This window comes from Dipodomys spectabilis, unplaced genomic scaffold, assembly GCF_019054845.1.
Source record: "Dipodomys spectabilis isolate Male_0828 unplaced genomic scaffold, ASM1905484v1 ptg000045l, whole genome shotgun sequence".
NCBI classification, from domain to species: domain Eukaryota; kingdom Metazoa; phylum Chordata; class Mammalia; order Rodentia; family Heteromyidae; genus Dipodomys; species Dipodomys spectabilis.
The window spans coordinates 7,795,584-7,822,306 of NW_024870722.1; the positions used below are offsets into that span (position 1 = coordinate 7,795,584).

Here is a 26,723-nt window from a genome sequence, read left to right on the forward strand (position 1 = left end):
TTTAACAGTTCATAAAGAAATGTGACTCACAGAGGCACTTAGAAGTTCAAGCTTGGGTACTTTATTAACCAAGGGAATAGAGTAGTATAACACAGTAGATAAAAGAAAGGAGGTTGAGAGCTTTTTGAGGGAGCTAAGTTATGAGTAAATAACTAAAAAACATAGGGTAATTAAGGGTCATTTGAGAGATTTCTTTTAAAAGTGGATGATAGTCTTACTGAAAGTATTCGTTTGTATTTCTGTACAGTTTACATATTCTAAATTTGGGAGAGGTTTTTCAGCTTCATGTGTGTTCCTTGAAGCACAAATTCCTCTTGGTATCTGGTGGTCCATTAACCATGCATTGTACACACATATATTAGGCACAAAGTAAATATTTCATTAATCAGTTTGCAAATGAAGTTGTTGATTTTCATCATTTATTCTAGAAAGTTTCTTAGGGATGGAAATGGTGACAAGTAGATTGAGTAGAGAAATTAGAAACTGACTTTGAGAAGTAATAGCTGAAACCTAGTAAAGAAAGAAATGAATCCATATATGTGGCCTTTGTGAGATTATTTATGATAGGGACACACAGCCTTATGGATCTTGTAACCCTTGGCTTAGGGCATTATTGTATTGAAGCAAAGGGCAGTGATAGATGGCTTGAAGTAATGGCTCTGTCTTTATTGTGACCTCGGGCAAGCTATTAAATCTTTCTAATCCTCAGTTTCCTTTTTATAAAATGAAATGACAAGGTTAGAAAGTCTCCTATGTCTGGTACACAGCTGAGATTTTATATGCACAGAGATTATCTAAGACAATCAATTACCAGTTCAGTTAGATTCACTATATTGTCTATAATAGGGAAATGTCAGCATGTCAAGATTTTACAAACAAGACCACAAATTTGGTCATAAATTGGAATATAACTCAGTGTAGCGAATATACCTTTTTGATTAATAAGTGGAAGCTATTTGGATGCTGAATATAATAAAAACAATGAATTGTATTCATTGATTAAACAGGAAATTTCGAGTTAATGGACTGTCTGCCTTTGAGGAACTAAAGCAGAATTACATGACTGCCTACAAGAGATACTGTGTGAAACATTTACCACCTCGATTGAATCTATTCATTTGACCAAATCCACTTTCCAAGAGGAGCTCTAGTAATGTTGGGGAACCTCTTTGAGGTTACTACTGCAAGTTAGGATGGGAGATAGGGAGTCATACGACTCATATATTTTACTACCTTGTTTTTGGTCTGGGGGTGATTTCCTTTGAAGTGGGTTGTCAGAATGCATTCCCAGAGCTGTGGGGACGCTCTTGCTCCTTGTCTTATTTTCAAGTTAAGCTTTAAGAGCATGTTGGAATATCTATTTTCTTAATTCTTTTTTTATATTAATAAGTTTTTTATTGTAAAATTACCATACAGAGCGGTTACAATTACATGAGCAAGGTAATGAGTACATTTCTTATCAAGCATTGTAGCCTCCTCCTTTGTTTCCCTTACCATCCCTGCCCTCCCATGCCCCCCACCCCCCAGAAGTTGTAAAGTTCGTTTTTCGACATAACGTTTTGCACATCTCATTGTTGCAATGGGTCCACCTGTATCCCTATTTAAACGATTTGTTTTTCCCCTTCCCCTCCACAAATTATACCAACATCAAATACAGTGAACACAGGGGTTATACTGTGGGGATGGGACATACAAAACAACATAGAAATAATCTTATAAATGTGTTAGAAACAATAGCAAGAAAGAAAAACCATTTGAGTCCTTATCTTTGGGTTCATTTCGCCTTACATCAACTTATCTGACTGTTTCTGCTTGTCTCAGAGATATACTAGTTATTGCAAATAAGGGAAACCATGGGACCTATGTTTCTTTGGGCCTGGCTTACTTCACTTAATATAATTTTTTCCAAGTCTTTCCATTTCCTAACAAATGGGGCAATGTCATTCTTTCTGATGGAGGCATAGGATTTCATAGTGTACATATACCACATTTTCTTGATCCATTCATCTACTGAGGGGCATCTGGGTTGGTTCCATATCTTAGATATGGTAAATAATGCTGCAATAAACATAGTTGTGCTGGTAGCTTTAAGATGGTCTTGTTTGTGATCATTCAGGTAAATGCCCAAAAGTGTGATTGCTGGGTCATAGGGGAGCTCTATGTGGAGTCTTTTGAGAAACCTCCATACTGCTTTCTAAAGTGGTTGAACAAGTTTACACTCCTACCAACAATGTAGTAAGGTTCCCTTCTGTCCACATCCCCTCCAGCATCTGTTGGTATTAGAGTTCTTGATTATAGCCATTCTAACTGGAGTGAGGTGGTATCTCAGTGTTGTTTTGATTTGCATTTCTTTTATGGCTAGAGAGGTTGAGCATTTCTTCATGTGTCTATTGGCCATCCTTCTTTCTTCTTCAGAGAAGTTTCTCTGTTAAGTCTTTAGCCCACTTATTTATTGGGCAGTTGTTTCTTTGTGGATTTGTTGTTGGGGATTATTTTCTTAATTCTTTACCTAGTAGAAGAAGTCATTATTTACATTTTGGACATTTCCTTTCAGTTTCCATATGCATATACTTTCTTTTTATATTAAAATGATACATACATTTTAGACTTCTTTCCATGTAGCATTGTAAGTCTCCAGAATTCTCTTATGTGATATTGCTACTGTGACTAGCAAGTATTTACTAAGTTCCTAGCCATTGTAAAATGTTTTTGTCCATGAATTCTTACCACTGCCTTAGGAGGTAGGAACTCTTAGAGATAAAGAAACTGAAGCGTAGAGAGGTCAAGTAATTCCCTTATGGTGACAGTTAGCAAACATCAGGGGCAGTATTAAAACTTAGGCATCCTGGCTCCAGCCTTTACTCCTAATCAGTTATTAACCCCACTTTACCAATGAGTGTGGTGGTCCCTCTTGTGTCTCTGCAGCTATATCTCATGGTTGTACTTTTATAGTTCCCTTGCTCCTTTTTGCTACTAAAGCATGGTAGGCTAGATGAACCTAAGTCTGGCAATACCCATGTGTTCCAAATCACACATAAACTTCTGTCTTTATGGAAACTGAATTTGGGGGAGGGGTAGAGACAGACTTACAACATTAAATAACAGTATTTCATATTAGAGGAGCAGCTGAGAGGTGTAAAGAAATAAGGCAGAGAACCAGATGTTGGTGCTGTAGAGAATAATAGTGGAGGGAAAGAGGATAGGTGAACAGAGTCCTAGCAGATGAGAGGAGGGGAGCCTTGTAGGCATTGGGCAGATGACATGCCACTGGGAAAAACACTGGTTCATAAGCTTAGTGTGGACACTTGACTGGGTCTTTTTAGAACACGTAGAAGGCTATGTTTCTGGAATAGAATGAGTATGGAAAGAATAGTAGGAGTTAGAAGTACCAGGACAATTGAAGAGCCTTACAGGCTTTTCAGGTCTTAATTCTCAATCCTAGTAAGATGATGATGGTCTGTGTGAAGACCTGAATGAGTGGATGCCATGCTCTGGCTTCTATTTTAAGAAGCCTGCTGTGATTGCTATGCTGAGACTAAACTTCAGTGGAAGCAAGATGGAAGGCAGCTGGGCATTGTTAATAACTTAGACCAGGGGTTTGAGGCAGTGGTGGTGAAAGTGATTGAAGCTGGATATATTCCCAAGGTATAATCAGCAAGATTTGCTGATGGATTGAATATGAGAGTGAAATTTGTTAGAATAGTCCTAGGATTTTTAGGAAAAATAAATGGAAGGATGGTCTTGTTGTTGATGGCTTTGCCATTACATGGCATAAGTGGCTCTGTGCTGAATTTGTAAAGCAAATATATCCTTTAGCATTTAGAAGATGCTGAACTCTTAAACCATTGGCTTTAGAAAGCAGATGGTATAGCTGGGTGCTGGTGGCACATGCCTGTAATCCTAGCTACTCAGGAGGCTGAGATCTGAGGATCAAGGTTCAAAGCCAGCCCAGGCAGGAAAGACCATGGCTCTTTTTTTTTTTTTTGTCAGTTATGGGGTTTGAACTCTGGACTTAGGCGTTGACCCTCAGCTCTTCAGCTCAAGGCGAGTGCTCTACCACTTGAGCTACAGCGCCACTTCCGGTTTTCTTGTGTTTTTTTTTTTTTTTTTTTTGGAGATAGGAGTCTTACAGTCTTTTCCTGCCCAGGCTGGCTTTGAACCACGATCCTCAGATCTCAGTCTCCTGAGTAGCTAGGATTACAGGCATGTGCCACCAGCACCCAGCTATACCAGCGCCTGGCAAGACTGTGACTCTTATCTCCAATAAACCACCAGAAAACCGGAAGTGGCACTGTGGTTCAAGTGGTAGAGTGCTAGCCTTGAGCTGAGGGGCAGAGCCCAGGCCCAGAGTTCAAGTCCCACGACAGGGGAAAAAAAAAAAAAGAAAGCTGATGGTATATACACTGAATTATCCTTAAGGATTGAAATAGAAGCATATATTACAGAGGTAAGAAGGCTTAACTAGTTGACATAATTAGATGCACCAGTTTTTTCACGGTAGAATCCTTAGTTTTGCAGTCTCAGAAACTTGATTTTGTAGGTTGACTCAGAGTTAAGTGGGCCCAGGGAATCAAACTCATGCTTAATCAATCTCAATTCAGCTTATTATGAAGGGCCCACTGACGATAGTCAACAGCAGCCAATCTGTCCGGATTATCAGGACATCTTCTTCTTGCCCGCTGCCAAAGAACTGGGGAAGGTCACTTTCCTAACTTCTTGGAGGGCGACTTCAGCAGTTTGCCTGGCAGGATTTAGAGATAGTATCATTCCCATTGTCAGCACTTGGTTCTCTTTTAAGCCATGGAAGCTGCTCAAGTCCTCTGATGTTTCTCTGTTCACTCACCCCCCCTCCCCCCCCCCCCCACCATGTGTCTGATCCTTTACCCAATGTGGAATCTCCACAGGCACATTTTCTGGTTTCTATTGCTACAGCTTTCTACTTTTATCCCAGCCCCACTGTCTTTGGTTCCATCATTTCTCCTCCCCTATCCCTTTGCTTTTATAGCTGTTTTGTTTTTTTTTAATCTGTGCATCTCATTGAAACACCTTTCTATAATGAGCCAAGTTTTCTTAACCTCTTCATGAAGTTTCTATTCTTATTGTCACTTTTTACTCTTTAATGTAAAGCCACAAGAAATCTTTCTTCAAAGTATTTCACAGACCCTTGCTACACAAGGCAGATGGCAACCCATAGTTTGGAGTGGAGGATAGAGCAGGAGTCTGGTCTCAGCAGCCTTGCCTCCCTGCTGATCCCCCGCCAGGTCCTTCAGGGGCCTCAGTGGGAGTGATGGCCATGGAAGCAGGCCATCTGGATGCTCATTTACTTCTGTCATTAACTCTAGCTCAGTCACCACATCTTTTTGAATCTCACTTTTCTTATTGAAATAAAGGGGTGGTGTTGGTGTACCATCAGTAATGTAATGCTGTAAATTTTAAGATTCTGTACAAATTATTTCTTGCGTTTGATTCTCAGAAAAGGGCATGATTTTTTCATGTCTACATTACTCAGGTTAGTACTCTAGACAAGAGTGTAACTTTTTAATTTAGAAAAATGTTTCAAGAAAATATAAGCTATTATATCAAATTAACTTTATGTCCAGTTTTTATTTTAATTAACATTTTAGGCCTACCTGAAAAAGAAGACATTCATACTATTTTAAATGTTCTTAAGGCATTATCTTATAAGTTCTGAAGGACTTATCATGTTCTGAAGGACAAAAGGGTTTTTAAACTGTCTGATAGGTATATTTCAGAAGAAAAACTGACTAAAGCTTACTAATGTAAAAGAACAGAATTTAAAAAGAGAATGTTTAGAACAAGAGTATTCAAAGAGTTTATATTAAAACTTTCACTGCTCTTTTTGGTTACACAAAATGATGTCATTAATATTCCTGACGAGGCTATGATTTTTGGTTTAGATCTGTAGATATGGTCTGCCATACCATTTTAAAGCCAAATTCAGTAGCAGCTCAGAATAATGCCCAATAAATAATTAAATCTAGCATCTAGGTTGAACCTTTCTTCTTAATTTTCTGTGTTCTTCTGACCTCCTGAAAGTCATCCGTGAATTGCAAGCTCTTCTAGAGTTTAGTGTTCTCCTCTGCTTTCTCCTTCCTGTCTTATCCTGTGTATCCGTTCCATCCTAGTCCTTTCTGCTGGTAAAAATCCTCCCAGATTTCTTCATGAAGCTTGCTTTAGCCCTTTTCTGTCTGTGCTTGTCCTTTGCCTTCCTGGTATGTTACCTGTGTATCTCTCTGTCACTGAAAGCATCTTACTTGATGTTGTTTATGGTCTTTATGATGTTTCCATTATATGACATATAAGTTTGCTGAGTGCAAGGCACTGGTTTTCCTCATTTCTGTGTCATTAAGCACTCACTATAACGTCTGAGACATGCTTCCTAATTAAGTAATTGAATGACTTCACTTTATAGGAAACAGGCTTTTTATTTGGATTTAGTTATTAGTGATCTCAGAGTCTGTCTTGGATGTTTGCCAGTGACTCTAGCTAGGTGTTATATAGCTATGCTTTTACGTCCAACAATGGATGTTAACTTCCTTGTAGAGGTTGTTAATGAAAATGGAAAGATGCTTTCATTTGATAAAAGCTTTTCACATTTGCTACAAGAGAAATATTTGTGATGTGCTTAGTATTGATAAAAAGGTAAAACTATGTGGCTGAGCCAGGCAGTAATTCTCTTAGATGTATTATGCAGTTGATCAAACTAAGATTTCTTTTTAAAAAGGAAATTTCATTTACAAGTGTTTTCAGGATTCTAATTAGGAGAATTATATGAAAGTACTCTAGGAAGTCATTGAAATGGAAGATTTACAGGTGCTCTTAAAGAAGTGATTTATATTCTGTCTATTCATTACTTTCATCCTTCTCTTTGTATTTTCCAGAAGAAATGAGGTGATTTCTGATCACAGAAAGCAGGTCCAACTAATCTCACATTTTTGTTGGCTTCTAGTTCTTTAGAAAAGGTTGCAAAAGACAAGAAAGTCCCAGGTATAGAGACTTCTTATTTGGTGGGACTAGAGTCCAAAATTAAAGTCAGAAACTGGACCGCAGATAACCTCAGCTTTCTCAGTGGGTTTCAGAGGCCTAGAGATTGGTAGGGACCTAGGTGCGTAGGATGCAGCCTGTCAAAGTGTTGAAAACTTAAGAATTTAATTTTAAGGTAGGTAAAGTATGTGAACTTGTAGGAAAAGATAAAAGTTCTACATTTAGCTACTGTCTTCCAGCAGTATCTTCCAGTACATGTGCGCCTGTGAACAAGTAAATAATCTTCCTATAGAGTGTATGCCCCAATCCCTCTTCAATAAAGAAATACTTGATAAAATAGCCAGATGTGATACCTTTGAACCAATATTTCTACTTTTTCTGTTTGTCTGTGATAGCTTTCCATTACTCTGACAAAATACTTGAGAAAATCAGCATCTAGAAAAGATTGTGCTGGTACATAGTTTCAGAGGTTGCACCACATATTGTTTATTGTTGGCAGCAAAGCTGTTGGTGGAATAAAGCTGCTCACTTCATGTGGGCAGGAAGAGGAGTAGAGTGAGGAGACAGACAAACAGATATAGGGAGAAAGGGAGTAGGTAAAAGGTGGGAAGAAAGAAAAGAAGAAAGGGCCAGGGACAAGAACACACTACTTTTAACTAGGGTTTTGTCTCCTAAATTTCCATCATCTCAGAGGAGTCCAAGAGATTATGAAGCCATTAGTAGATGAAGCCATCAGTGAAGTCAGAACCCTCATGATCCAATAATTTCCCAGAGCCCTGTGAACATGTTTCCATTTGGGACCAAGCCTTCATTCAATGCTGGAGCCTTCAGATATTATGAGAGATCCAAGCCATAACATTTGATGTGAAAATACTTATACAACTGACCATATATTTTCATGTAGGTTTTCTTTTTTTTTTTTTATTGTAAAGCTACTATACAGAGGGTTACAGTTACATGAGTGAGGTAATGAGTACACTTCCTCTTGAACATTGTTACCCCCCTCCGTTGTTTTCCCCCTACCATCCCCTTCCTCCCTCCCTTCCCCGAGGTTCTTTTTTTTTTTGATTGTGATTAAATGATTACATAATTTCAAAGTCACAAGTTCATTCTAACTTCCCTGGAGCAAAATGTCTACCACAGTCTGTAATATATGACAGTGTTCACATGTTATATACCATATTTGTGATCAGCAGCATTTCATGTAGGTTTTCATATTTGAGAAATACTTTCTCAAAAAGTCACCTGTGTATAACTGAATAAAATATGCATATATATGTTTGTGCATACAATATATATAATATACAATTCTGTTTATATATTTATTTTTGAATATGTGAGGGATGGTTTGGTGTCTTTAGTAAACACAAGTGACCAATAACTGTAGGTTGCCTAGCGGGACAAAGATTCAGGAATTCTAAGGACATGGGATATTATACCTTTAGTGTATCTATTTTTCTTGGTTAAGCTTTTTTTTTTTTTTGAAATATACCTTTTGTTTTATATATTGGCCAAAGACTAAGAAAGTATGCACATTTCTTTGAATTTTAAAATAAGCGACTTGTTTGAAGGGTAAGCCTGTTTCTCTGGAAAATGTAGTTTTCAAGAATGATTCATATCCTTGCCATTTCTGAGTGGTTGTTTTATACTGACATAATAATGGAAGACAATCTTAGGTGTGTTGTCAACATGGCCTTTGGTGGTATAAGTCAATATATAGTGTGGAAGTCTTACCTATCTTAATGAGTTGTAAGAGGAGCTGTCCTCATCTGCTGGCTGGGTTTATTACTATTTTGAGGGCTTATATGCACCAGTAGCTTCCAAGAATATTCTTGTGAGTGAAAGAATTGACTGTTTTCTATTTCCCTTTTTCAGGAAAGCTCAAGAGGAGAACAAAAAAGTAGTGCTTGCTGGCTGTGTTCCTCAAGCCCAGCCCCGCCAGGACTACCTCAAAGGACTAAGTATCATTGGGGTAAGCTTTCACTTGGTGGACTAAAAGATAAATCTTACGTGATTAATCAGATTAATCCTATTTCTAGGTTATTTGTAGCTGTCCTAATATTCTTTATTGCTCATGAGACTGTCAAGTCATTTTAACCTTTTCATTTTACTACAAAAATACAATGTAGGTTTTCTCATTAAGAGAGATGTTAGTAGCTGGCTGAGATAACTCCCATCTGTAATCTCATCTTGGGAGGCAGAGATCTGAAGGGTTGCAGCTCAGGGCTAGGTTGGGTAGAAAATGAGTAAGACCTCATTAATGGTCAAGATTTTTTTTTTGAAGAATAAAAAAAGTATTTATTTTCATTCTAACAATCAATAAACAAGATACTTACCTCAGTGTAAGGGAGCAGAAAAGAAACAACTTACAGAAAGTGATAAGACTTGTTCAGATTTCTGCAGAAAAACAATATAGTCATTCCTGAAAAGTAATGATGATTGTATGATCATCACTTCCAGGTTAGTTGTGTTTCAAGAACATTAGACAGAGGTTCAATAATGGTCAAGACTTTTTATGGCTCTTTTCAATCATGTGGGAACTGTAGGAGAGAGGATCATTGTCTTAAGGCCAGCTCTAGCAAAAAACACAAGACTTTACCCAAAAAATAACTAAAGCAGAAAAGTTCTGAAGTGTGACTCACGTGGTAAAGCACCTACCTAGCAGACTCAAGGTCCTGAATCAGAACCCTAGGACTTCCCAGCCCACCCCTTACTCTAGGGAAAAGGCGGGGGGAGAGAATGCAGAAGATAGGGAGAGGCTCACATAATCATAATAATCATGATAATCTGGTCTTTGTTGCCATCTCTCTCTTTATCAACTCAGTTCTTTCCACTGAACTGCATACTTATCACTCCCTCTCATATAGGTATGTTGTTGGAATGTCTTACCTTTACATACTCAATTCCCCCCACCCACCACCACCACCACCACACACATCAGATTCCACTGCAAAACAGCACAATCTGCTGTTCCTAGTCTGCATGCAGTCCTTGGTGATCCAGCCTTCTGCTTCCCTGTCCTCTGCTGTATTAATTTAGCACAGTTACCATTTCATATTTAGAGTTGTGATTTTTGATTTACTTATACTGTTGCTTCAATAAAGTCCACATTATTATTTAAATGTTTATCCTCAGGAGGACAGCTTTTCAGTCCTTGTCAAAGTGCCCATATTTTCATAGACATCCATTGGATACTTATTGACTAACTGCCCGAAAGCATCTTCCCATTGTCTTTTTGTTCCTGGCATGGGATTTTCTCTGTTAGAAGGTTGGCTCTGAGAAGTCTGGAGACTAGTCCTTGTTCTCTGTCATTCTGTTTGTAGCCTGATTCATAAAATGCCATGGAGTAATTGGCATTCAGTCAGCGCTTGTTTACCAAGTGAGTTACTGCTTCTCTGTGCCATGTGCCTGGAAAGCTCACCATTCATCTTTAAAACAAGCTGTTATTAACTTTTAAAACATATTTTAAAATATTGTATGTTCATCTAAAAGATTAGATGAATGATGGGCAATTGAATTGGGCTTTATAATGCATTTCTTTTTTCTTGCTTGGTATACCATCAACAAGTTCTTGTATTATGTTCTCAGTGTAATGAACTTGTTTCCTGTGAAGTCCTCACCCCACCAGCAAATTTAATAATCTCTGAACAAACATTCTCACTTTAAACAAACAGAACCAGAATGTTTGGTAACATTAGCTGTTTTCACTATTTGTCTGTTTACATTTTGATTTCTCCTGGTTTAGGGAATGAAATGAATAGAAGACTCCTGAGTTATCTTTTCATGTCAAACTAACCCCCTCTCTAAACACAACCCTGCTGTGCTAGGGAAATGGGAAACTAGCTAGAACTATTTGTGAGATGGAATGTGGTCTGTACTTGGAGTGAATCTTAGATTTCATCCCAAGGAATTAATGTTACTGGAATAGCAGGTTTTCTGTGGTCTCACCAGTCTTTTTTTTATGTACACATTATGGTAACAATTCTGAGATTCAGTATGTACAGAGAAGAGCATGGAATATGTTAAGGGAAAATGGAGATTCTTACTGTTTTGAGGCCCTGGGGTGGTAGCTCAGCTGCGGAGTGCTTGCTAAGCATGTTTGAAACTCCAGTTTGATTCCCAATGCTGCCAAAAAGAAAAAGAAAAAACAAAAAACAAAGAGGATGTAAATGTGGAGGACAATTTTCAGGGCTGAGACAAAGCTGTAGCATCAACTAACATTTTTTTTTCCTGTTGAACAGACTGTTTGCTCCATCACACAATTCCCCCTTAATACCATTAGCATTCCTTACACTTACTTTATCTGACTTATTTATAATTAGAGAAATATTACTCAAGAACACTTGTCTTGATAAGTGAATGAAAAGAAAAATCCTCTCTGTATCACAGCAACACAATTATTATAACTTCTAAAAATTTACTCAGACTTTTAATCATTGTCTTTTAATATTATGATCTTAAGATTATTTTGGATGTTTATTTTCCATTATTGTGAGTTTTTTGTCCCTCTGAGCTTTTTAAGTATTTTAAGTTACGTATTAATGTTCTGTTGAAGATAGTTTATAATTTACTTCTTAAGTATTCATGTAAATACTTTCTACATTTCAGGAAATATACAGAATACCTTCATTTTCTTTTTTTTTTATTGTGAAAATACTGTACACAGGGATTACAATTACATGGGCAAGATAATGAGCACATTTCTTATCAAGCATTGTTGCCTCCTCCTTTGTTTCCCCTTCCCATCCCTTCTTATCCTCCATCTGCCGCCCCCCCCCCCCCCCCCCCCCCCCCCCGCAATCCTCCTCTCTTCCCCACCAAAGTTGTAAAGTTCGTTTTCGTCATAACGTTTTGTACATCTCATTGTTGCAATGGGTCCACCTGTATCCCTATTTAAACGATTTGTTTTTTCCCTTCCCCCCCAAATTATACCGACATCAAATACAGTGAAAATAGTGGTTATACCATGGGGGAGGGACATATAAAGCAACAAAGAAATAATCTTATAAATGTGTTACAAACAATTGCATGAAAGAAAAAAAACATTTGAATACATATCTTAGGGTTCATTTCCCTAACATCAACTTCTCTGACCTTTTCTGCTTGATTCTGACATATACTAGTTATTGCAAATAAGGGAAACCATGGGACCTATGTTTCTTTGGGCCTGGCTTACAGAATACCTTCATTTTCACAGTGGGCTTTTTATTTTAACTTAAAATTAGTAAAAATAAAGTAACATAATGTAAAAACTTCCTAGAATTGCATTTGCCCATTAACATTTCAGTGTAGTGATTTAATTACCTATTCACCAGTGTAAACTATTGTAAAGTTATGATTCTTTGTCAACATCATTTTCTAAGTGCATATGGCTCATACCTATAAATCTAGCTACACATGAGGCTAAGGTCTGAAGCTCAAAGTTCAAAGGCAGCTGGGCTGGAAAAGTTCTAGAAATTTTATTTCCAATTAACAAGCAAAATGCTAGACTGGAGAAATTTGTCGAACAGTAGAGCACCAGCCATGAGAAAGTAAGCTAATCTCCCTCTCTCCCTCCCTCTCCCTCCCCCTCTCCCTCTCCCTCTCTCTCCCTCCCTCCCTCCCCTCCCCTCTCCCTTTCCTCTCCCCACCCCTCACCCCCCCTCAGGTTATGGGGCTTGAACCAGGGCCTGGATATTGTTCCTGAGCTATTTTGCTCCAGGCTAGCACTTACTACTTGGAGACATATCTCCTCTGGTTTTTGAGTGGTTAATTGTAGACAAGAGTCTCATGGGGACTTTTTGGCCTCATCTGACTTCAAACTACAATCCTCAGATCTCAACCTCCTGAGTAGTTAGGATTACAGCCATGAGCCACCGGTGGTGCCTGGCAAGCAAGCCAATTTTTAAAGTGTGAAACTCTCAGTTCAAAGTTTGGCACAAAACAAAGATGATCTACCCATAAGTAAATATTTTCAAAAGACAATTTTTGTAAGGAAATCAGAATCATCTACAATTGGTATTTATACAGATCTTTTGTTTTTTAGAATTGTTATAATTGGAACCAAGTCAGAAACCTTCTCAAATATACTAAATTGAAGTAAAGAAACAAATGGATTTTATAATATGAAAAATTTGTTCTTAAAGGTAAAAAAAAAATAGGTGTTTACTTCCAGCACCATGGGAAAATACTTCTACTAGGATGTTTGGAATTGTAAATTTTATCTGCAGACTGAGTGAAGAATGTTACTTCTTAACAACAATTCTGCAATGAAGGGTGATAATAGAGATGTAAAGAAAAGCAGCCATGATTATACTGTTGTTTTCTAGACTCTTGCCAGTCACAACATAGGGAGGCTGTGTCAATTCTGTTAACCAAATGATTGCAATAAAGAGCTGATGTTTAAGGGGGGATCAGTTGGTGAGCAGGATATTTATTGAATCCCTTAGTTAAAAGATATCATACCTGCCTATGTTTGGAAGTGCCCATGAAATAAGCATTTAAGATATTAATAAGCTGGGTGTGGTGATGTATTTCTATAATCCTAGTACACAGGAGCCTGAGGCAGAAGATTGAAAGTCCAAAGCAAGCCTTGGATACATAGAAAACAAACAAACACAGACAGGAGGCTGATTAATTAGTCCATTTTCTATTTGTAGGTAGATATAGTGTTCTACTCACAGAGGTGGAGGCTCAGGAGTCCTTGTCATGGCCCTAGCATCTGCTTGGCAGAGCTGGGGGGCCTCCTGAGATATGTCATAACTTGGTGAGGGTTTCATGTGTTAAGACAGAGCACATGTTCCAGCTAAGATCTCTCTTCTTCCTCCTAAAAATCCATGGTTCGCATCATGGAAACTTTATCTCCATGACTTCATCTAATCTGATTATCTTCAAAGACCTGCACCACCATACATACTATTTTCATGAATTTGGGGATTGAGATTTCAGCGCGTGAGTTTTGGGAGCACATTGAGTCCATAGTGTGGGCATTCGGTTTACTTTAATAATCAGAGTAACAACAAAGTAAGAGTACTAGGTTAGTGGTGGTTTGTCTCCCCAGTCTCTTTGTACCATCAGTCCTTGTCCCTTGATGTGATCTAGTTGTCATTGATACTGTCTGTGTGATAAGCCTTGGTGGGAGGAGGGCTGGGCGCTTGTGGGAAGGGGAGGAGAGATTTCATCAGCCTGTCCTGGAGTACAAACATGGGTTCAAACCTGCCACATTTCTGTATTTCCTCATTTCTTTGAGAAGGAGAAAGAATAGAATTACAAATACAGATACCTTCAATGAATATCTCTTTTCTTAACCAAACTGTTTTTCTTCTCATGAAAGGAAACGTGTATTTTTTATTTAGCACAGAGTCTTGATTTTTTTATACCAATGTTTTATAGAAATGTTTTCAAGATCTAGAAAGTTTTCCTTACTGTTGACCTCTTTTGGCTAATTATTACGATTAGCCATCCATCTTGGTCTTTTTCATGTCATGCCATTTTTCTTGCTGCTGTTTGCTTTACATTGGTCATTCTGTGTCTAGCTGTGGGCAGTTCTCTGATTTTGTAACTACAACTCTTTTAGTGTCCCCTCCTTCTCTTAGGCTTATTTGTTGACAGCAAGTTTGTTTCACATTAGTCTATCTGAATATATAGGATATTTCCTAGTAAAGATTGGACCAAAAAAAAAAAAAGAAAGAAAAGAAAAGATGAATGGATTTCAGGAGTCAGAAGACTTGGCCTCAAGTCCTGGCCCTCCAAATCCTGCCACATAACCAATTCTTCCATTTAGCCAGTTCTTACTGTGAGCACACTTTTCAACATGCTGGGAATGCAGGTGTGTATAAAATCATTATACACCTTACATTCTGGCTGGGAAGAGACATCTGGTTTAAGTCTAGAACTTCACTTCCTGGAGACTCTGTTGGGATAGGTCCTTAGACCATGGTGAAATTGACTACTTGGCAATTTGTGTGTAAAGCTTAAATGGAAATCCACTTTCTGTCTGTTTGGCAGGAGTTGTGTTCTTAAGATCTTTTTTCTCAATGATGGCAGTATCCAGTATTAGTAGGAATAGCATTTATTATAGTGAAGCATACTTATGTAGATTTCCTGTATTAGTAACAAGTACGACCTTTGAGCTTAGGGTTTATTTGTTTGACTTATCTTTAGTGCTATACTATATTTCTAGGAATCCCAATAAACTACAAATTAATACTCAGGTTGTAGCACTTTGAAACATGCAATTTGAAGCAGAATATTTAGTTTAATATTAGAATTTTGTCAACGACAGAGCTTCCTGCAGAGCCAGCTGTGAGCCCTGCAGGCAAGTGGACCCTTTTTGGGAGAGTGGGATAGAAATGTGGTGAACACAGGTATCCACTCATGGCAGGGACAGTTATCAGTGTGATTTGTAGTGATTTTCAACATCTTCCAGACTGGATGTTCCAATCTGGAAAAGTCAGAACACATGAAGACAGTTTCAAATGTGAACACTTTAATTTTGAAAATTACATACATAAGTAAAGCAGCATTCGGAGGAACTTTGAAGATGTTTCTCTCATGTAGTTTGTTGTAAGTTGTAGAGCACCAACCCTGAGCCAGAAAGCCAAGTAGGAACCCAAGGCCGTGATTTCACAGCCCAGTATGGCACCAAAAAACCAAAACCAAAACCAAACATTCATGACAGTGCTGCAGTAACAGTGCATAGAATTCCAAGCCACAGTGACATGTGTGTGTATGTGTGAATATGTGTGTGTGTGTGTGTGTGTGTGTGTATGTATGTATGTGTGTATATGTGTGTAAGTTGTAGGGCTTGAACTCAGGGCCTGAGTGTTTTCCCTGAGCTTTGTTGCTCAAGACTAGCACTTTTCCACTTTGAGCCATAGCACCACTTCTGCTTTTCTGGTAGTTAATTGGAGATAGTCTTACAGACTGTCCTGCCTGGGCTGGCTTTGAACAACATGATCCTCAGATTTCAGCCTCCTGAGTGGCTAGGATTACAGTCATGAACCCCCAGTGCCTGACCAATAACAATGTTTTAAAGCCATAGTAATCCAAAAATATGGCACTGGACATAAAAAGAGATACATAGATTAATGAAACATAAGGAAGAGCCTCTAGAATTAGACTTAAGCATATACAGCCAACTAATTTTCAACAAGGCCATACAGAAAACAAAAAGATGATAGTCTTTCCAATAAATGGTATTGGGAAAGCTAAATATCCACATGCAAAAGAATGAAATTAGGTCCTTATATTATTTTTTTTTTCTTTTGAAGTTCAATGTATATTTTTTCATTTTGGTACCAGTTCTCAAGTGATTATTTAAATTCACATTTAAATTAATTCAAATTTCATTTTTTTAATTACTGTAGCCATCTTAAAGTAACCTAATAACAACTAAGGTAATGACTAGTGACCAAATGATAATTTTAAGTGGTTTTAAAGTTTTCATATGCTCTTTCTTAATTAAAATGAGAAAAACTGATTGCCCTTTATGTATTGCTAAAATTGAGGTAGTTAATGAGGAAGTTTCTGTGTGTCTGTGTGCTTATGTGTATTTATAATGTATTTACCTCTACTACTCCTGAAAGAATTTGAAATGTCTTGAGATGAATTCAAGAGACTTTAAAACCACAGCAGATTCATGTAAATATATGAGTCACACCAAGTAATTGAGGGATGTGAATAAATAGTAGTGTCTGAAAGTTTTCAATACCATTGAGCAATAACACCACTCTCTTACTCTCCCAAAAGCTTTCTTTTTTTAAAAAAATAGAATAAACTCTAAAATGCATGGCTTGAATCACAATGTCTGACATAATCTTTGCTTCCAGTTTATTTTGCCCCATCTGCCCCTGTGTCCCTCACGGGCTGGCCCTCTCTTGATCTTATAGTCCATCTATATCATTTCTGTGTCAGCCCTGCTCCTTACTTTCCCTTGTGAGGTTCATGTCATGACTGCTTTTGGTTCAGATCTTTGGATTACTGTCCAGATGTTTACTTTCATCAGTATATCAAAATTGTCCTCTCTACCTTTCTCTACTTCCAGACTTGTAATTTCTGTCATGATAGTAAATGGAGTTACTCATGTCTTTGTCTCCTCCAACTGGAACATAAGGTCCAGAAAGCAACAACTCTGCATTTTTCGCTACTATATTAGTTGTTAGAAAAATGTGCAGTTCAGAGTTTTTAGTAAATATCGGTGCAGTGAATACATTTGTGCCTGTGTTGATTTGTGTGGGAGAGCCTATGAAGCATAGTCATTAGCTGGGTCTCCTGAAAGTATAGGTTCAGTTGGATAGCATTCTGTGGTCATTAGAATTGTCTTCATGTAGGTCTTTTGGCATTTCTTGGCAAGATTTCCTAAGACAATTTGGCAGAAGTCTCTCTGAATATCTTTGCATCTTGGTTCTCTCTGTCTTGGAAATAATTGCAGTTTCTCTTACATAGAAGCTTTGTAGGTATTAAATGTGATAATGTAAAAGATCTATTAGCACAGAGCCAGAAACAAAGTCATTGTCCCAGAAATGTTAGCTGTCATTTTATTATTCTAGCCATGAACTTATCTAGCTCCTGATACCTTCGGAGAAAAAGCTACTCCAAGGTAATGCTGATGGTGGATGGACCTCTGGCAGAAGACTCGTATCAACAGAGAATGGTGTCTGGCAAGAAAATGTTATTAGTTGACAAACATTTGCTTGAGATGTTTCCTAGGGCTTCTCTAAAAAGTTTCTGTAACAGGGTGGCTATATTAGCCATTCCCTGAACCTGCTCTTCTCAATGTGATTCCTTAGCTATAGATAACTATTTAAATTCTAATTTAAACTAGTTAAAATTTCACTATGTCCATCACTATAGCTATATTTCAGGTACATTACAACCACATGCGGCTAGTGTGCGCCATATTGGCCTGCACAGACTGAAAACATTTCCATCACCACTGGATATTGCAGATAGCTTTGCTTCTAATAATGAGGAAATGTTACATTAGCACTGTATTTGCTTTAGGTACTTTTGTATGTGCTTGATTCTTCACTGCCCATTTAGTTATGAATTCAAAGTAGTTTCAAATAGTGGAACAAATGTTTTTATGGACTTCTTTGAAAAGTTCTTCAGTAGAATGACTCATTAATTTTATTTATGAATTGTTTATTCACTAGCTCCTTCCCTCATTGTGGAGAACATATGGTGACAGTAATAGAACAAACTGCCTGCCTTTTTTCCTGTGTATTTATAACTAAGTGCCCGAAGGACACAAGATACTGTTTTATTTATATTATTTTATTTGAATTATATGCCAGAGAATAGGCTCTTGTGTATTCAGAGTTTCAATTTACAGTATTAATTAAGAACAGCTTTCCTTTTTCTTAGCATGAATTCAGTATATTTTTCACTATTGTAGGTGAGTTTGGAGTTCATCCTGTTGTTCAGGATTAGGTTTTTGTGCCTCCTCCTCTGCCCTATTTTTTGCTTTCTACCCTCCCCTGCCACTGGTTTTCTTTTTGGTTTCTTTTTTCTGTCTTTTGTCCTTACTATTTCCTCCATTGTCCTTTCTGCTGAAAGGGAAATGTATATGTACATAATTTTTTCTTTAAATCAGTTAGTGGAGCTTTCAACAAAATGGTGAGACAAAGGATAAAGGGGGAACCTATGAAATGGTGATATGCACAAGACAATATGCTGGAAATGATCTGTACAACTTGGGAGGGTTTGGAAGGGAGGGAAAGAGGGAGAAAAATGAGGGAAAGGGTAACAAGTTAGACAAGAAATGTAATCACTACCTTACTTATGTAGCTGTAACCCCTCTGAACATCATGTTGACATTAAAATTAAAATTAAAAAGAATATTTAATTTTAAAAATGCCATGGATGTGTCAGTCCAAAGGAATTCTTTTCTCAAATTTCTGTATTTCTGCTTTCCATTGCATCCTTTATACATACTTTTACTTGCTGAATATCAAAGGACTTTTACTTTTTATTTCCTATATACTTGTAATGTATGAATACCGTATTTTAGTGGACTATTTCTTGTATTTCTTGCTGAAAACTTTTTCTGCAACATAATGCCTTGTTCAGTTTTGTTATAAACTCACCTAATGTAAGATTCACTGTTAATATGTTTTTTTGATATTTACTGTGAGTGATAAGCTACAATGAACTTGATTGCTTCTTGTTTGTAATCACAAACTTTATTTATACTTAAATAAATAACCTCAACCTCAACTTCTCATATAGATGAAATGATAGATGTGAGCCACTGTGCCTACCTTTAGAGGACTTATGAACTTTTCTGCCTCTGCTGGCCTCAAATTGCGATCCTCTTGTTTTCAGGTTGCCAAGTACCTAGGACTATAGGTGTGAGCCATCAGCATCTAGCATAACACTTTTTTTTATGGCATATGTTAACTGTACAAAATGTGTTTCTTTGTGACATTTTCATATAAGCATAAAATCTGACCATAATAATCTTATTACATTTCTTATTCCCACATTTCTTTTGCCCTTTTTCTCTTCCCTAATAATCTCTGGGCTTGCTTCATTATCTGTGTTCTTTCTGAAGAACCTTTTTCATTGATTATGATTATTTCTTTTATCTAGCTCTTTTTTCTCTGTCACCTTTCAGTATATAAAGCATATTGAAAGTATAAAAAATATAAAACAGTTAATTGCATTAACTTAAACTAAAAACTCACATTTCCCACTTTCTCTCACTAATAGGAATCCTCTTTTACTTTTATCAAGCTCCGTGTGTGTGTGTGTGTGTGTGTGTGTGTGTGTGTGTGTGTGTGTGTGTGTGCGTGTGCGCACGTGTGCATGTGCGCGCGCCAGGTCTTGAGACTTGAACTTGCTATTGCTTTTTAAGTAAATTATTTTTTAAAAAAAACTCTCAATATGGTTCATTATAGCACTGTAGTATAATAATACCATTCTGACTTCAGTAGGTATGTAGATGATTGCATTGTGCTAAATTCAACCAATGAGGTACCAGGTAACTGGTAAAATGCAGGCAGTAGATCTATTTATATATATGGCATATGTACATAGACCAACCTTTTCAGTTTTTTTCTCTTTCTTGTAAAAACTAAAGCTACAGAAAAGATTTATTATACAAATATATATATATATGTATATATATTTTTTTTTTGGGGGGGGGGTCCAGTCGTGGGGCCTGAACTCTGGGCCTGGGCACTGTCCCTCAGCTCTTCAGCTCAAGGCTAGCGCTCTACCACTTGAGCCACAACGCCACTTCCGGCTTTTTTCTTTTTGCTTATGTGGTACTGAGGAATCGAACCCAGGGCCTCAGGCATGCAAGGCAAGCACTCTACCACTGAGCCACCTTCCCAGCCCCTATTATACAAATATTTAATGCCAGGAAATATCTTGTTAGCTACTTATCATAATGAGCAGTTTGATTGGCAAAGTTTTAATATGGGATGGAGGAAGATGCAAGTTGCATTATTTCCATTTTATATTTGTTTTGATTTCAATTTTCTAGGGTCCATAGATTTCCTCTGTAATAAAACTGTAAGGATACTGTAAGGATTTTTAGAGGATCTACTGTGTCCTCTTTTATCTGACTTTCTTCCTTCAGTTTCTTGAATGCTGAATTTCCTTGGCTTCTCTTGTATTTCTTTAAACTCTTAGCCCTGCTCATTCATTGTCCTTAGTGACTTCTCCTCTCCTCACTCACCATCACTGTTGGTTCCTCAAGTGTGACTTATTACCTTCCATCTGGCTTCCAGTGGCACCCTGGGCAATCTTCCTGTATCACTTTATATAGAACAAAAGCTTTATCTTTTGACCTTATAGTCCAGAGATTCAGTACAGTCCTTAACAGATAGTAGAAATTCATTGAAAGAGTTTAAAAAATTAATAAAACATGGCACTTGGGAAAGATCTCCTAGCATTTTCTTTTGTGTAGGTTTGTTATTTTTTAAACCTTTTTTCTTGATACCTTGTAGGAAGAAATATATTTTAATTAAACTTACATTTTGAGTAATGTTGAGTTGATGTGGTTAGTTTATCCTAACTCAAACCTTGTTAGTTTATTTAAATGCAATATTATTTCTTTATTTGTTATTGGTAGAAAGGAAGGTAGTAATTGCATATGTAATTTTTACATAGAATATTCATATCCATTTTTTATATTTCCAGTAAATAAAATTTGAATTGGTGTAATTAGAAAAATATATAACATTGACTGAACTAGAAACATAAACAATTTCTTGCTCTCCATTTAAAGTACTTGTCTAATCATTTGTCTTCTTTTCTAGGTTCAACAGATAGATCGGGTGGTGGAGGTTGTGGAGGAAACAATTAAAGGTAATGGTTGGAAGTGCAGTGAGCAACTACATTATCAATGTATCACTCTGTTGACATTTATTGGGCTTCTTTATAAAAGTTAATATTTGAGGAATAACATCATGAAGTTTTGTCCTTGACTTTACTCAATGTCCAGGAAGTATATTTGTTTGGCTTATAAATGAATAAAGAAATAAGATCACAGTTTTTTGTTTGTTTTAATCCTATTTTTATTTTTCTATTAAATAGATCTAGTGTGAAGCTCAGATCAGAAGGCAGAAGAAGAAAGTTTGTCATTTTCTTAACAAAACTAAACATAATCTTATGTAGGCTAGTTGGCTATACCTTTTAATATTTACCTAAATGAAGTGAAAACATGTCTATAAAAACCTGCACTTGTTTATGATACCTTAATTCATAATTACTCAACTTTAGAAACAATAACAATGTCCTTCTGTAAGTAAATGGATGAAAGAACTGTGGTACAGCTAATGATGGAGTATTATTCAGCACTAAAAGAAATGAGCTATCAAACCATGAAAAGGCATTGAGGGATCCTAAATGCATGTTAAAAGAAACTAATGTGAAAAGACTATGTACTATATCATTTCGAGTCTGTGGTTTTCTAGAAAAGGTGAACTGAGGAGACAATGAAAGGATCACTGTTTGCCAGTAGCTTGGAAGTAGGTAGGAAATGAATGAGCAGAGCATAGAAGATATATTCTTGGGACAGTAATATTATTCTGTACATTACTCCAGTGATGGATAACATCACCTTTGGCCCCTATGTAGCTCTGGATGGACACGGCATCAATAATGATGCATCAATGTAAGCTTCTAATTATATCCATCTTACCCCTGTTTCAGGATATTGGTAGTGGTAAGGCAGTGGTATATGGAAACTGTACTTCAGTTTCATTTTATTGTGAACTTGAAACTATTATAAGAAGTCAAGTCCATTTTTTTTTTTTTTTTTGTCGGTCACGGGGCTTGAACTCAGCTTGGGCGCTGTCCCTCAGCTCTTCAGCTCAAGGTGACTGCTCTACCACTTGAGCCACAGCGCCACTTCCAGTTTTCTGGTGGTTTATTGGAGATAAGAGTCTCACAGACTTTCCTGCCCGGGCTGGCTTTGAACCGCGATCTTCAGATCTCAGCCTCCTGACTAACTAGGATTACAGGTGTGAGCCACCAGTGCCCGGCTACATTTAAAACTGGGTAGTTCTCATTGATGACTTTGGATTTGAGTAGATTTATTGGAGAGACTGCATTTGGATTTAAATGGAAGAGTCTGCAGCAGAAGATCAGTTAGGATGAAGTTGATTGGAATGCTCATCCACTGGTTTGCTTGAGGATGTGAAAGCTGATGCTAGTGGTGTAACCAGAGTGCTTTGGGGACAGCAGTGTTAATTTTGGAATCTGTACATGTAGGTGAGGAAACCAAGCTATAAAGGGGTTAAGTTTGATCTCTTTATTAATGGTGAATAGAGCCTATCAAGGGACTTTTTTTTATTTCTACTGCCAGTACTTCATTTGCACAGTTCCCGTCATTGAAATAATGTAGCCTTGGTAGCAGTAACTGGTTGTTGGTTCTCTTTCAACAAGTTATTCTTTTGAAGATCAGTTTCCAAGATTAAAATGGAAAGATTTAATGGATCCATCCTTTGAGGTACTTGGAACATATTAGGAGATCAGTTTCCCAATGTCTACCCATACTTTCTCCTTAGTATCTGGACATCTAGTTTGTTCTAACTGTTCTTCAGCAACAACAACTCTCCTTTCAATCTGACTATATAAACTATTTTCATTAACTCTGCGATTATTCCCTCCGGCATGTATAGTTGTCCTGTACCCATGTATCAATTTGGGACTTCTTAATGTGATCTTAATTGTGTTCCACTCCATTCTACTATGTTACTTTTCTTTCATTGATAGCATTTACATACAATTATACCAGCCATCTGCACTAACTGAAATTCTTATATATTATTTTCAGTTTTCTTTACATTTCTTAGGGTCCTAAACAGAAGTGGGTAACTTCTGCTTGGCCCTTGTCACCTTGATATGTTCCTACCTAGGCTGGCTTATATGGCTATATTAGTGGGGTTCTTGCCATCCTGCACACAGGTGTATTTAGCCAGTGGTAGGTGGCAGCTGTGCCTATAGAGTGAAGTAGGAGTGTTTATTCCTTTCCATCTTCTCTCATCCTTGTTGTGGTTTGGCTGTTTCTCCTCCCTCTAGGCCACAGCCTTTGTCTGGTGACCTTGTCTGTTCTTCTGTTACCTTCTGGTTCCAGTAACTGTTCCTTTCCTTTGCCTCTTCAGGCTTAGGGTGGAAAGGCTCCCTATTGATATCAGCCCTAGAGAATTAATTTGGCTCTTGTTGGTTTTCCTCACCTGCCCAAATGTAGTAAATAGTCTCTTTATGAAAACCTCTTCAGTTATGCAGAGAAAACATCTTCTGTGCTGGTGCCCTAAATGGGAAGAAGTTAGCTGTGGAGAAGCAATGCCCTGCCCAGAAGGGCAGATGGAGTATAGCCAGACAAGAGGATAATGCTGCAACTGATTCCTGTTTGATTTCAGTTAGATTCTCTTCTTAACTCTGCCTTAAAGGCCACAGGCCACAGCCTGTTTGCATGCTTACCGCTACTTATGTTTCACCAAGTGTGAGAGGTGTCTTCATAAGACACACTGGTATTGAACATCTTCAAATTTATTGTAATTAACTTGAAGCCATACAAAGCCACTTTCCTTTCCCCTTCCCCTTTTTTCTCTTCCCCTTCCCGTTCCTTCTTTTATGTGCTGTATCAGAGTAGAAAAATTCCCTACTCAAAGTTTTGATTTTTTTAAGGGGATACTAACCAGATTATAACGAGTTTAAAGATTTTCTTTTCATGTAAATTTGATAACAAGATATAGAATTTAATGTAGGGGATGAAATATAGTATCTAAAGAATTCACACTTTTTAAATACATATGTGTATGTATGTGTGTATATATATGTATATGCATATATGTATAGATTTATATGTAAGTATATGTATGTATACCTTAGTCTTGGTTTGTAAGGTCATTAAATTTTCTTTCCATATGAAATATCTGAACCAAAAGTAAATCTATCTTTCTTGCAACATAAATATATAGTTGTTTAATCAAGAAAAATATTAAAATAATCTTGTCTTTATAAAAAGTTATCCTAATTGTATAACTTTGTAACAGATGAGTGTAAGTAAATATTACGTATGGAAATTTAAAACTTTATCCTCCCCTCCACTCCCTTCTTTCCCTTTTCTTCCCTTCTCATATATACTCCAGGCTGGTCATGAACTTTCTTCTTGCCTCTACCTCTTGAGTGCTGGGATTACAGACATGTATCACCCTACCCTACTTAAAAGGACTCTGTTAGAAAAACAAGTACTTCCTGTCTTGACTGTATTTCTTTGATTTTTATAACTTGGTCACATCACTAAGCTTTCTTGCTCATGACTGGCTCTCTACTAGTTGAACAACACCACCAACTCAGCTTTTTACTTATTGGAGGTCCTGGATTCTCTGCTTTTCTGCCTGGACTGCTTCAAATTGTGATCCTCCAGATCTCAGCCTTCTGTCTAGGATTTATAGACATGAACCTAGATGTTTTGGTTAGTTTTGAAAATATTTTTATAATCTTTAAGTAGCTGTACAAAGGAGTGACCATTCAACATTTGATTATTTTTGAGATAGGATCTCATTTTTTCCCCTAAGCAAACATGGGCATAATCTTCCTATTTATGTTTCCTACCATTCTATGATGACAGATGTATGTCATTATGCCCACTTTTTTCTTTTGAGATGGGGGCTTGCAAACCACAAACTGTGATTTTACTGATCTAAGCTTCCTAAGTAGCCAAGAATTTGGGTATCATAAGCGACCATGTGTGTCAGCCTCCTAAGTAGCCAAGAATTTGGGTACCATGAGTGACCATGTGTGGCTGTTTATGTTTTTCTTAATAGTGGTTAGTTAATTAATATTTTTCAGCCATTACAACTTTCAGAATATGAATAAATATATAAACTTGTAGATTTTACTGCTTTATTGTAGTTGCAGAATTATTTTATATGTTTTTGAATTGTGTTAAATTTAATTATACTTCTCTAATGAGTTCATCACTTAAATTTTCTTTTATGCTCAGACACATTTTCTTATAATTTAAAATCACCTTTATCATTAATGGATGTAATTTATCTGAACACAGGCATTTCATTAAATTTTGATTTCTTTAGTCAGGAGATGAGTTGGGTGTGATGGTGCATAGTGCTTAGTAGGTTATGTGCATAATATAGTGTAGTTCTCAATTGAGCAGTGTTAGAATGTTGTCTTGGATTTGATGGAGGAAAGGATTTTTTTTTTTTTTTTCCAGTCTTGGGCTTGAACTCTGGGCCTGGGTGCTGTCCCTCAGCTCTTCAGCTCGAGGCTAGCTCTCTACCACTTGAGCCATAGCACCACTTTCAGGAAATTTTTTAAAGTGTGAGTACCAGAGGCTTCACACAGCCCAGCCCTAGTGTTAGAAGTTCTACTACATGATGAATCAAGTAGCCCCATCTTTCCTTGCTTGAATACTGACTCACCTTCTGTAAAAGGGAGCTTCCATGTTAACTCTTAGGATTCCTTATAGTGTTTTGGCAGGTTGCATGAGAATAGGACTACAGTATTGTTAACTATCTTAAAAACATCATTGTCTAGACTAATGTAGAAGGAAACTGTTAATGTAAACTAGTTAATGTCAAATATGATTTTTTAACGACTTTTATGTTGATCATTTCAGGCATTTGATATATTGGGTTATGACAGTTTCTCAGAAATTCTATTTTCTCAACTGTATTAATGCTTGCTATGTGATAAAGCATCAGTCTTAGAATTTGTATTATTTCTTATCTAAACTTTATGCTATTTACTTGAATAGCAATTCATATGTGTGTGTGTGTTTGTGTGTGTGTGTGTGTGTGAGAGAGAGAGAGAATATTTGACAGTATTTGGGTTTGAACTTAAGGGGTCATGCTTATTAAGCAGGCACTCTGGTTGCTGAACCACTTTGTTAGCACCTTTTTGTGTTGGCTATTTTCAAGATAAGGTATTGCCTTAACTCCAGATTGGCCTAGGCAGTGATCCTCCTATTTGTGCTTCCCCATGTCACTGAGGATAACAAACTCACACCAGTAGGCCTAGCCATTGTACTTCCCCTATTGCTTATGATGAGATGCTACCATGCTCAGTCATGGATTGAGATGGAGTCAAACTTGTATGCCTAAGCTGTCCTTGATTGTCCAATCTCTGCTCATGTACCTGGGATTATAAATGTGAGCCACTGTATCCAGCTAGTTAATTGTGGTTTGAAGCTCCTATATTAGCATGTTTTCTTTATGTATTTTTAAGGACCCAGTTATACTTTTAAGAAATATTTTTTT

The 26,723-nt window shown here is 37.2% G+C and overlaps 1 protein-coding gene across 3 annotated transcripts in view; it reads left to right on the forward strand.

The window, feature by feature from the left end:
* Cdkal1 (CDK5 regulatory subunit associated protein 1 like 1) overlaps nucleotides 1–26,723 on the forward strand; it is a 525,097-nt gene that overhangs the window by 122,224 nt on the left and 376,150 nt on the right. For all 3 annotated transcript variants that reach the window (XM_042678555.1, XM_042678556.1, XM_042678557.1), the window contains 2 exons: nucleotides 8,881–8,977; nucleotides 21,255–21,303. In XM_042678555.1, the coding sequence (XP_042534489.1) occupies nucleotides 8,881–8,977; nucleotides 21,255–21,303 (146 nt within the window). The remainder of the gene's footprint in view (nucleotides 1–8,880; nucleotides 8,978–21,254; nucleotides 21,304–26,723) is intronic.